The 16912-nt window shown below is 40.3% G+C and overlaps 1 protein-coding gene across 7 annotated transcripts in view; it reads right to left on the bottom strand.

Annotated features, from left to right (window-relative positions):
* Positions 1-1193: 1193 nt before the first annotated feature.
* The window catches only part of SULF1 (sulfatase 1), a 107441-nt gene continuing 91722 nt past the window's right edge, over positions 1194-16912 (bottom strand). For 5 of the 7 annotated variants that reach the window (XM_082233763.1, XM_082233765.1, XM_082233764.1 and 2 more), the window contains 6 exons: positions 16144-16238; positions 15537-15605; positions 14898-15070; positions 9712-9854; positions 9175-9298; positions 1194-3853 (listed from right to left, as the gene is read on the bottom strand). In XM_082233763.1, coding sequence (XP_082089889.1) covers positions 3060-3853; positions 9175-9298; positions 9712-9854; positions 14898-15070; positions 15537-15605; positions 16144-16238 — 1398 coding nt within the window. In that variant the 3' untranslated portion in view covers positions 1194-3059. Of the gene's footprint in view, positions 3854-6928; positions 6963-9174; positions 9299-9711; positions 9855-14897; positions 15071-15536; positions 15606-16143; positions 16239-16912 lie in introns of all 7 variants that reach the window. The other 2 variants (XM_082233768.1, XM_082233769.1) reach the window with 2 other exon arrangements.

The raw sequence follows: 16912 nt of genomic DNA, 5'->3' as shown, positions 1-16912 counted from the left end.
AAAATTTCTAGCTATTATAAAGGCTCTATTTTTTTTTGGGGGGGGGAGTTCCTCCTCCAGCCCCTTACCACTTGGAATTATGTATAATTAATTGTCAAATGAGTAAAGTACAGGTGCCACTCCCCACCGCATTGCTTTCATCTGCCCATCTAAATTATATCTATGTGCTCTGATCTAGTGAAGTTGATTGGTGCAAAAATTTCCTCTGTAACAGGATGCAAATGTTTTTGGGAATTGTGCTTGTTCAGGAACTGATGCATTACAAAATGTGAAGCTCAATTTCAATGAGTCCCGCCCCCCCTTTGCTGAGTGATTAAACTCCACATAAATTTCTGTCATCAGTAGGTGCAATGTGGAACTGTTACCTAAATGACAAAAAAAAAACCCCAACCTACTAGTTTATAAAATGCAGCAGGGCCACCAGACTTCATTATGCTGGTGGTTTTGACTATTTAAAAATATTAAGAAAGATGCCCACATATTTGCAGAGGCTGTGTGTGTATTGCAGCAGAGCAGGTTGTTCCGTAGTGTCACAGTGACATCCAATGGCTGATAAGGAACAGCAAACAATTTTCTGCCGTCTGAGGCATGTGACACAAGTGTCCTATATTATTTAGTAGCTGTAAGAGTGAAAATTGAAATAATTGATGCCTTCGTTGCTAGCCTGTCTCACACTACTGAGTTTATTCCAGTCCTAAATAGTGGCAGACTTTTCTGCCACAATCGAAACTAGTTGTTTTTATTGTTCTATCCAACTAGGATTCTATAGAAACACTGAACGGTTATTTAAAATGGTTATTTAGAAGTCCCACATAGAATTAACTCAAATCTGCATAAACCTAATTATCAAATTTACAGATTTTGGTCAACTATGCTGGAATATAAACTGGAATCCCAATTTTAAACCTACCTTGTCATCAGTAGATGTTATTAGAGATTTCATAATACTTTAACTAAATTGGCAATCTACAAATTATACTATTACTGTGTAACTATTGCCCATAAACATACAGTAAAAGTGTCCAACTCACAACTGAGCATAGTGAGTGGTCTTCACCATTAGCTTACCTCAACACCAATGTAAAGTTTACTTAATTAATTGTCTTCAGTAACTGACGTTTGAAAGTATGGAAACATTTGCTACGTTAGCCTTATGAATCTTTGGTTTCACTCATTATTTTTTTACTATGAAACAGGTACACGAACTCTTTATTTCAAGAAATATTGCTTCTAGACTTCACCGAAGTCAGAATTGTTCTATAAAAGTATTGCAGAATATATAATTATTTTTTTTACAAGAACACAGTTTAAAGTCTAATAATGGACACTCTATATACAAACAGCATCATTCATGCCCATAAATACGTTTGTTCGGTCATTCCGCTCGTGACACACACATGATTACACACCTAGTTAATGTCAACAACTTTACAGAGTCCATCACAAGCTTTTCCTGAAAATTATTAAAAAGCCTACTGAGCACCAGGAGCACGCAACTGTCAATTTTAACCTGTGTTATTTAAAACAAATAGTTTTTAAACCCCTATTTCCATTACCACACATAAAGACATGTACTCTCCTATAGATCAAATAACACAGAAATACCACTTTGCTCTATTTTATAATTCAAATGTGGTTCAAAAGAACCTCTAAAAATGTTTGGCAAAATCAAGCAACGAACTTATACTCAAGAGTTTGTCTGCAGTTACGTACCTTCCGCGTCTTCTAAATCTATGGTTACCAATTTTTGCATTCAACTGTTTTGTTCTAAAGCAGTCCAATCCATTAAGTAATGTGGGTCGTATGGGAGATGGTGCTTTGCCGTCTTTTTGAAGTCACTGGAGAAGCCCTTGTCTATTCCACATGCACCTTGGAGATTTCCTGTGTTTGAGAAGCCTCTGCATTAAGATGTATGGCTATAATCCAGCATTCATATGACTACATAGAGCGAAGGCCTCACAGTTGTGTAGTCTCCCATTGGGATGAGTAAAAATCTGAGTGACTCTCCACTATACCCTGCATAAAAAATGCTTACTGAACATGCTGGTATGAAACACTGCCAATGGCATATTTGTATAGGCACATTTTTGCATACACCAGTCCCCTTCTTTGGATGAGAGTTCAGTTACAAACAGAGGTAGCTGACCCATGGCCTCCAGATTTGGACTTCACCACACAACATCTCTGACCCTTGGCCATGTTGGCTGGGACTGATGAGAGTTGGAGTCCAGTAACATATGACAGACCACAGATTAGCCTCCCCCGTTCTAAACTCTAAAACTTATCTGAGTAGTTTCCGAGCACATCAAGGCTTGTCTTTGCCTAATGAAAATTAAGCTTCCTTTCAAGCAAAAGAAATCGAAAATTTGAAAACCTTAATTACTTATTAGTTTCCTTATACATTGAAATCTGAAAATATAACACCTTCTCTATTACATCTTTTGTTAGCTGCTTCTTTCTGAGAAAAATTACCATAAAATCAATTTGAGCATAGAGGCTTAAAACCAAACATTGCTTTCTGCTCAATGTTCAGATAATTGGTTTTCATAATCCATGCTGCATATCGCTTTTGCTACCAACCTACTTTATTTTGTTGCAATTACACACTATTTAGCAAAACTAAGAACATGTACCAGATTAATAAAGGCTATGGCACACAGATTATAAAAGTGCAATATAATTTTACTCTTATCAGTATGAAATTTCAGTGGTTAATTAAAAAAAACCATGATTCAGGGAGCTTAAGTGGACAGAAACATTCATTTGTGGTGAGCCATTTGCGGAACAAGAAGACAAATGACTCAAAAGACTAATTTGCAGATGCCTTTATACTGCAGAAAATCAGGGTATCACTGCAATGTGACTTTCTTTTTAACACTGGAACTCTGGCTCCTTCAGTTACACTTTAAGAGTTTGTGTATGTGTATGCAGAGCACATATCATGGTCTCATTTTGCTAAAAAATGTTAACAGTAGCAAAATTTGGAATGTCAGTTGTCATAACTACTACTATTTGCCAACTAATTAATAAAGAAGAAAGAATGTGTGGTTTACCACAATCTAAACTGAGGAGAGTGGAGATGAGGCACTGCCTTCTACACTTAGACGCTGTGAAGCATTTGGAAAATGTTCCCTTTTTTTCAACGCCCTCTCAGTTTTATGCTCCATGATGAACTGGTGGATTGCCCCTGCATTCATGGGAAGATAGATCTGCTCTTCAAAAATATCTTCTGCAGAGTCACTGTCTTGGGCTGAGTCTTTCTGAAGAATGTTACTGGGTTGTAAGGTGAAGCTATGGCTAGACTCAAGCTCTGTCAAGTCATTCCCACTGAAATCCGTTTCAATATGAACTGGTTCTTTGGTCTCCAGCCACGTGTCGGCTTGGTGACTATTCCAGTGTGGTAGGTTTGGACTCACGTTTGCAGGAATATCATTGCTTAATTCAGGTTTGCTCTCCTGGCTTAACATAATAGCGCTCAAAGCCAGTGTCCCCAAATCTGTAGGCATAATAGGCTGGGCTTCTTGGGCTGTCAACCAACTTGAACCTTCGTCTGATTCAGCAGAGCTCATATCTAGCAAGGCAAATGGTGTGGATGATTCATCCAAGTACCCACTGGCATAAGTAGCCTGAGTCTTTGCTCCTCCATTTTGCTCAGAGTAACTGTTTAGCAGTGCAAAGATTCTATCTACATCCTTCAAGTAATTTGTCCAGTCGTTAGGACCAAGTCTGTAGTCATTTCTGGCTTCATATAAACTTTCATTCACACTGTACAAATCTTCCAGTCCTTGCCAGTTGACATTTTCCATGAAGATTGGCAACTTAGCCTTCCCATCCATGCCATAACTGTCCTCTGCTAAAAGAGAAGAAATGAAACTGTAGTTAGACTAAAGTTCAGTATTGATTGTGTTTGCTACCACTGTCCTGACTCAGTTCAGTAGCTCCTTTTTTTCATAACTGCAGCATGTCGATTGGTTATGGAAAAAGATAAAGATCACACATTTTTTTCTTTTTAAGAAAGTGTGGAGACACCCACAGTGAAACACCCCATATTTTACTTATAGATGGGGAAAAGGCACTTTGATCCAAGTAGCAATAATCGAGAAAAGGAGTCAGAAGCAGCCCACAATCAAAGCAGGAGTGGTATTCAACTAAGTTCTATGGACAGCAGACCCACTGAAATTAATGAATTTAAGTTAGTTGTGTTTACTATCTTCAATGGGTCTACTCTGAGTAGGACCAGCATTGAATACCATCCAATGTGTGCATATGGGATCAATGAACCTTGCTTGTTTTCCAACTCTATCAATAATAATAAAGAAAGTAATGAAGTAAAATACTTATGACGACATTGTGGTTCCAATAAGATGCTCCATGACCTACTACGGTTACTAAACTGTTGTGCATAGCCAAGTTACTGTACATTTTCATCTTTAAAAAGATGGCAACGATGTATCAGAAAAGGGGGGGGGTGCTATAATGCAATATAAGAAAACACTGGTGCTAATATCACAAGACAGCCTGTGGATTTAGACAGTAGAAATATTACTGAGAACACTTCATTGAGGATACCCAGGGAATCAACATACACATAACAAAAGGGAAACAAATGTTCGTACTATACAATAATGGCAAAGTCAACTACTGAATTACGAGGGCTATGCAGCCAATGAGAGGCTACAGAAGAACAAGAGTAAGGTATCCATGCACCAAAGGTCTCTTCTGTTGCCATTTTTTACTCTACCCCATACATATTCAGATACACACTTTTGACCTGAACTACCTGCCCTTAATTCTAAACACATGGGGATTTGGTATATATAGCTACCTACTACATTATGAGAAAAATTGTACAGGATTTGAGCAAATGTGGTGTAATGGTTAAGAGTCAGACCAGGGCTGGGGAGATCCAGGTTCAACCACCCTCCCACTCAGCTCATTGGATGACTGTGGGCCAGTTACTATCTTGCACTCTAATCTAACTCAGAGTTGAAAGTGGGGGGGGGGCAATGTACACTACCAGAGGAAAAATGGGGTACAAAGTGGTTTGTTGTATTCCACCAACTTCTGCAGGGTCACAGGTTCTTAACCTCCGACTCTGATGCTCTGAGTGGCATTTAAGCTGTAGAAATTTAGACAAATTCTTGTATAAGTGGATCACTCCAAGTAAATAAACAATTATTCAAGTTTACTGATTCGAAACAAATGTAGTAAGGCCCAATGTCTTCCTGAGGTTTTTCTAACAGTCTTGAGTATTCTCAGGGTTCCTCATCTCTGAAGATTCACTCAAGTACAAAGTACCCGATAGGTCTTCTAGCCAGGCTCTGATTATGTCCAAATCTCCATGGCTTCAACAATGCTACAGTATGAGGTGCTTTCAGACTACATACGTGACAATGCAACTTTTCACTTGAGTTACAGATTCAGGAAATGCAAGAACACATTTTTCGTATCACTTGTGAAAATGCCCTAAGTGTCTGAACATCCTGATTGAGGTCCAAATCTTGAAAGCCAGTACCTACAGACTCATAACTTTACAAAATACCAATTCATAAGGGGAGTTAAAAGTCAACAATTATGCAATTGTAGGGGATATGTCATGCAGAGCTGAAGTATTTTTAATTGCCGTATCACCTTCATTGCTGCTGACGATAGCAAGAAGATAAGCGTATTTATAATGAAACATTCTGAAAAGACCAACCTATAACAACAATAAAAATGCTTCTATCATTGAAAAATGTATCAGAAATGGGAACCTCAAGAAAGAATGGCAAGTAGAAGCAAAAAGTAACTGGCATAATCAAAAGAGATAAAATATTGATCCAATGTATTTGGACCATACCATCTTCATGGAAACTTAAAGAAGCAAAGATCCAACATTTAGATGTGCTGTTTCTTCTTTTCTTACCCTATGATATCCAAAACTTGTTGGATCAATAAACATCGCTTTTGAATCCCACTTTGCTTTTTCTCTTCTACTTCCAGTTCACTCATTATAAACAATCAAGATTTGAATGGCATAGATAAAAAAAAGTGACAAAAGATTTGAATGAACTCCCCTTTGTATAAACCGAATGGCTTGAGATGGAGCAAGATTGCACCCACTGGCTGTGCCCTTGGTGTCCATGTGTTCAGGATTCATGCACAAGGCTGATGGCAGGTTGGAAGAAGCCCTGGGCAAGGGGTCCTCTAGGGCTCCTTGAAATATTCTGGTGGTCACTGACCTCCATAGCAACCCTGGGGTTGTCCCCAAGTAAGTGTGCCAGGCAGCAGAGAGGGATTCCTTTTTATTTTTATACTCAAGTGCCGTATTCTTGGGACAGAAGTGGTGAGTGGCTGTATGCAATTTGCTTAGTGGTGTAAAGTGATGCCAGCAACTGCTGCCATCTCTGGCGGCCCCAGCATTTGCCTGGCCATGCCGACTCTGGGCCTGACACTTATGCATAGGTGAGACTCCTTGTCCCAAGGTTCCTAACTGCATGAAGACGCCTTCTGCAGATATGTCCGCACATGCATGAAATGCCTTCCATACGTTTGCTAAACATGTAGATGTTGTGGGACCAGTGGGTGCAGTCTCGTTCCCCCCCATGTGCATCAATGAACATGAGCGATGCTATTGTCACGCGAAACAACATACAGTACTTCCAGAGAACTATGCCGTGCCTTCCACTCCCCAGCCCCCCGTACAAGGATGATGAGTGAATTTCCTAAAGCAGGACTAATGTAAAATGAGCCGCATGAAGTCTCAGTGTGAGCAAAGTTAAATGTAAAGTGGAAGATGTAAAAACCAGTGGCCAGGTGCAGAACATCATTAGCGCTTGCATGCAGCAAAAGCTACGCAATGTGCGGGATACAGGCATTAGTCGAAATGGACCAGGTCATGCAATTATTTGGAAAGAAGCTGCTGAGGAGAATAATAAAGTGTGGATACCTGTGTGGATCATAGCTTCCTCCATCTTTATTTCCTGATATAGGAAAATACAAGAGTAACTTTTGTTAGTGTTTAGATTTGGTAAAAATCATTCATAATGTAGCTTTCCATGCACAGCATCTACCTCCTAAAAAGAAATTTATCGTGTTATAAATAGGTAAAGCGACAGTCCAACAAAGATACCTGGGAGTGTACTAAATAAATCAAAAAAATAGAAAAAGTGATAAAATCGTAAGAAAAGGGAAATGTTACATATTATTATTATTATTATTATTATTATTATTATTATTATTATTATTTAAATCTGTATATCGCAATTCTTCTGAAGATAAACGGGCGGTTCACAACAAAAAATACAAAATGAGAACACAAAATGCATAATAAAACAATAACAAAGCTATAACCCACTCCCACAAACACCTCTAAAAGGCCATATAATGTTAATCAGCCAAAGGCTTGGTTATAGAGAAACGTGTCTTCCTGGGGAGAGGATTCCACAAATGGGAAGCCACCAAAGAAAAAACCCATTCTCCCGTTGCCATCCTCCAGACCTCTTGAGGAGGTACACAAAGAAGTGTCTCAGGTGATAATTGCAGAGTCTGGGTGGGTTCATATGGAGAGAGGCAGTCCTTGAGGTATTGTGATCCTGAGCCATTTAATGATTTATACTTCAAAACCAACATTTGGAAACTAACTGGCAGACAGTGCAGTCAGGTCAGGATTGGTGCAATATGTTCAAACTGTCTTGCCCCAGGGAGTAACCTAGCTGCTGAATTCTGTACCATCTGAAGTGTCTGAGCTGTCTTCAGAGGCAGCCCTGAGTATAATGTGTTGCAATAACCTAACCTAGAGGTTACCAGTGCATAGACAACAGAAGCAATCCCTGTCCAGACAGGGGCACAGCTGAGCTGACGGAAGGCATTCTGCGCCACTGAGGCCACCTGAGCCTCAAAGTGACAGCAAAGGATCCAGGAGTACCCACAAGCTACATACCTGCTCATTCAGAGGGAGTGTAACCCCATCAAGAGCAGGCAACCTCTTATCCACCCAGCCTAGTAAACTGCCCACTTAACAGTGCCTTAGTAACTAGACTGAGCTTCAGTTTGTTGGCTCTCATCCAGTCCATTACTGAGGCAAGACAACGGTCCAGAACATCCACTGGCCTTACCTGCAGATGTAAAGGAGAAGTAGAGCTGTGTGTCATTGGGATATTGCTGACAACATACTCCAAAACTCCAGATAACCGCACTCAGCTGTTTCATGTAGATGTTAAACAGCATAGAGGATTAAACTGAACCCTAAGGAACTGCATATTGGTAATAGGAATTATTATTATTTTTGCAAAATTTTAGAGAAAGATTTCCCTGGAACACGGCCCACAACCCCTAATCACTTTATAGGCTTCAGATTACAGAAGAGTAATATAATTCCTTATTTTTCTAGGGAAAATGGAGAGCTAAACACAGGGGACACAGCTATGTACTTTCTCAGTGGGGTTTGATGCCCCTTGGTGGGCCCAATCCCAGGACAAATTCTCATTTGTTCTATTGGCAACCCAATATAAGTATTGGACAAGTAGATATAAAAGCAGATGGTGACCTCAGGCCTTCTCCCAGGCCCAAGTAAATACCTGGTGAAGAGAGGGCTGTAAGATTGGTTTCTACTAATATTTTGAGTGACAACGGAGAAGATGCATAAAATGAACACACACACACCCTTTAAGGACTCAAAACTTCATGTCCTAATAGAGCAGTTAATTGGTACAGTGAAAAGAAGAATCTGAGCACAAGGCTGCATAGAATAAACCTTTCCAGATGTGTTTTGGAGAGCAAGTGGAGTTATTCAGAGAAGAGGGAGTAAGTTTGCAATGTTCAAAGGCAATGCCTTCTTCATTATTGCTTCACATTTCCCAGGCTTGCATTGAGGGGGCAGGGGAGATGTCAGGCTTACAAGAAGAAATCATATATACATGCAGCATGGTAAATAATGCAATTAACTCTGCCTGCTTTTGTAATTATTATGCAGTTTTCCTGTAATATCTGTGTACAGTGAGGTGTCATATATTCTTCAGCTGCAAATCACGTCTAAATGGCTAAACATATTGTAAATACCCCATTCTGATTATGCTTAAAATCATTATTTCTCTAGGTGTTTCACAGACCACTTTAACCATTCCTTGTAGTCATTAAGGGTGCAGGGACAGAAACAACATTAACAACCCAGAGTTAAGCATAATTTGTTATTACCTGTGTCAAGCCCCTTGGGTCTTGGATTGCACTGCTTATAACCTTGACAACTTCGTAGCTCCATTAGCTGTATGTGTAGCTGGTTCAAGGTGCCTCTTTCTACAGTGTGTACTGTATTTGTCAGCTAGACACAGGTGGGAGGGGAAAGGGGGGGGAAAGAAATGTTATGAGTGTCTGCAACTGCAAAGGGTGCAATACTCAAATGACTGAAGTCTATACGCTTACATGTAAGCCAAGCTCTAGGGAACCACCATAGCTCAGTGGTAAAAGCATGCAGCTTTGCACGCAGCAGTTCCCAGATTCAAACCCCAGCATCTCTAGATAGGGCTGGGAGAGTTTCATTTTCCCATGAAACATCCCAAAGTAATTAACAATAAAAACTATTTTTTAATCCACTACAGATGGAAACTGGGATAAGGATCTCCACTTAAAAGGCTTGCTGAGAATTGAAGGCCTTTAAAGAGGTGCCGAAAAGACAACAAAGATGGAGCTTAAATGAAGCGTAATGGGAGGGGCAGACATTAAACACACATTTACCTGGTAGGGGTCTGTGTTCATGTCAAAATACTCCAGGAATCCTGTAGCAAACTCACAGAAGAGGAAGTTATGTGTTTCATTTAGTGTTCGTAAGCACCAGTAAGTGTTATTGTTTGAGCTTGTACAAGCACAAAACGATCCCACTGTTGGGGAAAGGGGGGGAAAACTTAATCAGTGTTAAGGAAGCAGATATTCAATCCAGGAAAGGCAATTAGCAGTGACCAGAGGAGGAATGACTGCTGGGAGGAGCAGAGAGAGAAGAAAACGCCATGGTACACCTGAAGCAACCCAACCAGATGCCTTCATCTGCCCCAGCTGCAACAAAACACATCGCTCCCGTATTGGTCTCTACAGCCACAGCAGGTGCTGCAACCTTCCAACAGCTTGACTTCAGCCCCAAAGGCGCTGAAGCCCCGAGACAGATGGATGGATGCCAACAACAAAATTATGCCTAGTGCAAGGTGCATACCATCTCTCTGGATGCAGTCTTTCATGCGTTAAAGGAAAATGGTTTCCGTGTTCAGACCCAGAGACCTCCCCCCTAAATAAACACACATTTGACTCAAATTTTAGTTTTGGTTTTTGGCAGAATTTAGGCCACAACTTTATTGATTACAGAAAGTGAGTGGTTGCTCACTGGTTCGACTAGCTCCCTGCACGCTTGCAGGTAGCGCTGACCCAGAGCTCTATCATAGGTCAGCCAAGGGTGAACACCTGAGGTAGGTGGAAAGCCCGGGAACAGACTATGTTCACTCCCCAGATGCTCCCCTGGACTCGGGCATTGGCGCAACCCCCTCTCGGGGGTTGACCAAACCAAGTTGAGTCCCTGGATTCCTTTAACGGAATACCCTTCACATAGGGATGGCGAGACCGTTCTCCCATCCCTATCCGCAAGCTTACAAGTTGTGACAATTTACTACACAGCAGGCCAAACCCAAATGGCAGCAGCCAATCAGCCAAGCGGGGAAAATTCCTGCTGTGCCCCGTCCCAACGACAGACAACACACAACGGCATAGCAAGCTCAATCGCAAAATGCCCTAAATAGGGAGAGCTGGGCAGGTGTTCTGATGCACGAGCTGAAAGAGGGTCAGGTGCATAGGTATATATAGGTCCCTCAATCCATTTAGACTGCTCCCATTGGCCAGATTAAACCCAGCAACGAGGGACCTACCAATCGGGTGTTGTGGCTGTCCCAATAGACCCACCCACAACCAGGAGGTCAGTCTCCCGGTCTCACCGCAACAGGTGCCCTCTTTTAGGGAAGACACGCTTTAGGAAACATGACTGCATCCAGCACCTGGAAGTGCACACATATAGTGCTGTATTTCAGCACCTCATGTGCCCTGGGTAGGCAATGGTAATTCCGACAGCACTGCTCATCCAAGCATCTCCCACTTAACTTTTAAACTTTGCAGCACCAACCATCTGCTTCTTAGGAAGCATCTTTGCACTGCTGTCGCTGCACACAAGATCTCTGGTTCAGGACCATTAATTTTAAATTCATTTTCACAATTTTCTTTCAAAAAAAACAACAACTGCATTACACAACCATAAATGTAAGTTCTGAAGTTCAAGGTTTGAAAAAATGCTTTTTGCGCAAGAAAAAAGAAGACAGAATGTCTCTGCAGTTTACAGGTGACCCCATCCACATTAAGCATTTCTTAAGAGCCACTGGTTTCAAGGAGAATGGGAGAAACACTATGCTTAAATATCTCCCATTAAAATCAAAGGGACTAAAAAGTGCTTCATCGGATCACATCTTTTAACCCTGAATAAAAAATTGCAGTTAGAAAATATCCCACATTTAAAGTAATTAAAAAAACTTATTTCCATGAATTATATCCTCTTTCATAAATATTCAGGATTCTGGAATAAACGATTGCTTAAGTGATCCTGGCACTCCAATAAAAAACTTATTTTAACAATAAGAAATGTTGGCTGTATGTAACACAGTGAACAACCCAGTTATACACGTGTTTACGGTTGATGGTGGGAAGGCAACATTGACACCGACACAAACATTAAATTGTATCCAGTGAAGTCAACCTCTTTAGTGCAAGGACCTATGCCTATGCTATTCCTTTCCCCCAGAAGAGAGATGGGGCAGAACATGGTGAAGTGTGGAGAGAGGAGAAAGCAGGAGGAAGCCTTGTGTTAACAGGATGTTTTTCACTGGATACAGCCCAAAATCTTACTCTTGAATATATACAACCTCAAAGGCAATGCTTTCTTTAGAGGAAATTGCCACCATAATCTATTGCCCCTGTGAAAGATTTTAGATCAAAGCACACTTAATTTTATGCTTTCAGCTTAAGAATATGGTTTCCATTCTTCACCAGTTGGAGACTTGCCTCTTCTCTTCTTCCTCCACACCCCCAACCTGGTGTTTCTTCTCTTTTTTAATATTGCTCTCTCTTTATCTATACATGTGTGGGAAAGACCATGTACTTGAAGACTACGGATACAATTCCATGCACAATTATTTGGAAACAAGCACCACTGTCCTCAGTGGGACTTCTGAGTAAGTTAGCAGAGAATTGGTCTGGCTACACCTAGAACCATTCAGGAGCGATTCTACTGGGCAGGTTCATAATGTGAGAACAAGTCAAATTATGGAACGCAAGCAGGTAAGGTAAACAACTTAAAAGAGATGTAAGCTATCACCCAGGTGGGCTCAATGAATGATTCAGATGAGACAGAAAGTGGTATCTCCAGGACACCAGAATCCTATAACAACAACAACTATTGTGCATGCTCTGTGGTCCCATAACCTCATCAGAAATTTGAATGTGCCTGTATTCCAATTTCTATTTCATTTTTTGGCATTAATTTAAGGAAAAACCCCTTTAAAAATATTAAACTCGTTAAAATCCAGTTTTAAATACAATTTAAATTCAATTCCAGTTGTATTTAAAATAAATAATTAAAAAAAACCACAAAAGTATATATAAATCTCCCAACTCCCTCTCGGGGGTTGACCAAACCAAGTTGAGTCCCTGGATTCCTTTAACGGAATACCCTTCACATAGGGATGGCGAGACCGTTCTCCCATCCCTATCCGCAAGCTTACAAGTTGTGACAATTTACTACACAGCAGGCCAAACCCAAATGGCAGCAGCCAATCAGCCAAGCGGGGAAAATTCCTGCTGTGCCCCGTCCCAACGACAGACAACACACAACGGCATAGCAAGCTCAATCGCAAAATGCCCTAAATAGGGAGAGCTGGGCAGGTGTTCTGATGCACGAGCTGAAAGAGGGTCAGGTGCATAGGTATATATAGGTCCCTCAATCCATTTAGACTGCTCCCATTGGCCAGATTAAACCCAGCAACGAGGGACCTACCAATCGGGTGTTGTGGCTGTCCCAATAGACCCACCCACAACCAGGAGGTCAGTCTCCCGGTCTCACCGCAACAGGTGCCCTCTTTTAGGGAAGACACGCTTTAGGAAACATGACTGCATCCAGCACCTGGAAGTGCACACATATAGTGCTGTATTTCAGCACCTCATGTGCCCTGGGTAGGCAATGGTAATTCCGACAGCACTGCTCATCCAAGCATCTCCCACTTAACTTTTAAACTTTGCAGCACCAACCATCTGCTTCTTAGGAAGCATCTTTGCACTGCTGTCGCTGCACACAAGATCTCTGGTTCAGGACCATTAATTTTAAATTCATTTTCACAATTTTCTTTCAAAAAAAACAACAACTGCATTACACAACCATAAATGTAAGTTCTGAAGTTCAAGGTTTGAAAAAATGCTTTTTGCGCAAGAAAAAAGAAGACAGAATGTCTCTGCAGTTTACAGGTGACCCCATCCACATTAAGCATTTCTTAAGAGCCACTGGTTTCAAGGAGAATGGGAGAAACACTATGCTTAAATATCTCCCATTAAAATCAAAGGGACTAAAAAGTGCTTCATCGGATCACATCTTTTAACCCTGAATAAAAAATTGCAGTTAGAAAATATCCCACATTTAAAGTAATTAAAAAAACTTATTTCCATGAATTATATCCTCTTTCATAAATATTCAGGATTCTGGAATAAACGATTGCTTAAGTGATCCTGGCACTCCAATAAAAAACTTATTTTAACAATAAGAAATGTTGGCTGTATGTAACACAGTGAACAACCCAGTTATACACGTGTTTACGGTTGATGGTGGGAAGGCAACATTGACACCGACACAAACATTAAATTGTATCCAGTGAAGTCAACCTCTTTAGTGCAAGGACCTATGCCTATGCTATTCCTTTCCCCCAGAAGAGAGATGGGGCAGAACATGGTGAAGTGTGGAGAGAGGAGAAAGCAGGAGGAAGCCTTGTGTTAACAGGATGTTTTTCACTGGATACAGCCCAAAATCTTACTCTTGAATATATACAACCTCAAAGGCAATGCTTTCTTTAGAGGAAATTGCCACCATAATCTATTGCCCCTGTGAAAGATTTTAGATCAAAGCACACTTAATTTTATGCTTTCAGCTTAAGAATATGGTTTCCATTCTTCACCAGTTGGAGACTTGCCTCTTCTCTTCTTCCTCCACACCCCCAACCTGGTGTTTCTTCTCTTTTTTAATATTGCTCTCTCTTTATCTATACATGTGTGGGAAAGACCATGTACTTGAAGACTACGGATACAATTCCATGCACAATTATTTGGAAACAAGCACCACTGTCCTCAGTGGGACTTCTGAGTAAGTTAGCAGAGAATTGGTCTGGCTACACCTAGAACCATTCAGGAGCGATTCTACTGGGCAGGTTCATAATGTGAGAACAAGTCAAATTATGGAACGCAAGCAGGTAAGGTAAACAACTTAAAAGAGATGTAAGCTATCACCCAGGTGGGCTCAATGAATGATTCAGATGAGACAGAAAGTGGTATCTCCAGGACACCAGAATCCTATAACAACAACAACTATTGTGCATGCTCTGTGGTCCCATAACCTCATCAGAAATTTGAATGTGCCTGTATTCCAATTTCTATTTCATTTTTTGGCATTAATTTAAGGAAAAACCCCTTTAAAAATATTAAACTCGTTAAAATCCAGTTTTAAATACAATTTAAATTCAATTCCAGTTGTATTTAAAATAAATAATTAAAAAAACCCACAAAAGTATATATAAATCTCCCAACGCTGCAAGAGATCACACCGACCCCCGAACCCCAGAAATGAAAGTGGTTCTCACAGTTCCAGAATGGAGCAGTCTGCCAATGGTTGTTATCATGCGTAAAACAAGTGAGTCCAGGAAGGCTGCACTCGTCTCCTTTTTTCTGGCGCTTTTTCCCTTTCCTTTCTTTCCTTCTCCTCCGGTTCTCTTTGAAGAGCTGAAGTTTACCATCTACCTCTTGGGCAGCTTCCCTAGTCAGATTCAAGAATATTTCATAAACCAAGGCTTAATCCTAGCAGTTTTCATCAAGCACCTACAATAGATTGGAGTTCTCATATAAGCAAATCAACATGCTTAGCAGCTGGAGGGAAGAAGTGGATTGTTTCAGGACTGATTTTAAAGGTCACCTCCCACCTGTGCTTGCTGCCGAAATCCTCTTCCCTGAGCTGTGACTCATATGGCAGAGAGTAATGCTTAAATGTTCTTGCTACATGCACTAATTTACATGCAGATAGCACACACCAGAGTTATTTGTATCAGGGCTGTGCAAAGCGGGAGTTTATATGGTCAAGAAATTACATATCTGTACCATATGGCTAAAAATGACTTTGCACAGGCAATCTTATAGCCAAACAGCCAGATGTACACAAATATAAATAATATTAACAAACAATAATACATAGCTTCTTATCAATAAAAAAAGAAAGAGGGGCTTACTTGAATGGATGAAGGTGACTTGTCTTAAGCTTTTCTTGACCTTTAACCCCCTTTTCTTTATTGTAATAGCTGTAAAGAAATATTATGACAAAATGAGGCTTCGCTGAAAACCAGCACTTAAAAATGGAAGTGTGGCTATTAGTTTCATTCCTTAAATATTTGTACAGAGATTACCCCACCAGCTTTTAAATAAATATAACTGTTGGTAAAAAATGTTCAAACTCTTTATATCTTTATATATAATGTAAAAGATTTCAGTGTATTCTTTACCCAAAGGCCATGAAACAATCAATTTTAACCTTACCAAAAGAAATACTCAGCTACTATATAGTCCAAAATTTTGCTTCAAAAACTCCAGTAGGTTCGCTTATTTAAAATTTATTTCAGAAATGCAGATTACTGTTCTGTGTGGCACTCCATAGAAGAAGCATTTCAAGAAGAACTAGATGAAAACATGCCTGAAGTTTGCCCAAAATGTATGACTGCTGTCTTTATGCTTTATCCCATTTTAACCAGAAAACCAAACCTTGGGAGTTATTATCTGTTCCCCCATATACATTGATTTTCCACCTGGAATTATGCAGATGAAAAAAAGAAATGCCCTTACCTTTTTTTGCTACAGTCACAGTCCTCAGGTTTTCGTCTTTTTAGATGTCCTCTCACTTCTCTTAAATTCTTAATTTTATCTTGGAGAGCCTCAATCTGCAAAGTTAGTTGCAGGTTTAGTAAGAATTTCATTCAATACTTATCAGTGCAGCAAAACATTGCTACTAACAGACACTGAGTATTGCCAGTGGTCTTATTACTATTTTACTATTCATCATTTGATAAATCTCACACATTGCATCTACAATGATAGCCGCTTTTTACCACTTGGTGAACTGACACCAAGAAATAATTATTTGTTCAAGTCCACATAGTGATATTATGCAAATATCATAGTGAACTAGGGTTTGGTTTTCTGTGCCCATGTCAGCCTCACACACACTCCTCTCCCCATCCCCTGAAGGAGTCACAAAGCTTGCTGCTGTGTGCAAACCTAGAATTATGGCTCATCTTAACTGTGGTTTAGAGACATGAGCCAGAATCAGATACCATGGTTTAAAGATGGCTTGTTTCCCTAAAGTAGGAGTCAAGATGCTACTTTCCATAATTTGTTGGCTCACTCCTCCCATCAGTCCCAGCCAGCATGGCTAATGGTCAGGGATGATGGGAGTTGTAATCCAACATTTGGAAGGCATCACACCAGCTATTTCTGCCTTAAAACCATAGTTGAGACTAATCACAGTTTGTCCAGGTTCACATTAACCATGGTTATTTGAAAACAGAAGCAATTGCTTCTGATTTTCTCATGGTTGCCAGCCATGGGGGAAGAT

The sequence above is a fragment of the Podarcis vaucheri genome (assembly GCF_965113315.1).
Source record: "Podarcis vaucheri genome assembly, chromosome: 8".
NCBI lineage: Eukaryota > Metazoa > Chordata > Lepidosauria > Squamata > Lacertidae > Podarcis > Podarcis vaucheri.
Note: the sequence above shows the minus strand (reverse complement) of the source record. Positions and strands in the feature narration are given on the sequence as shown.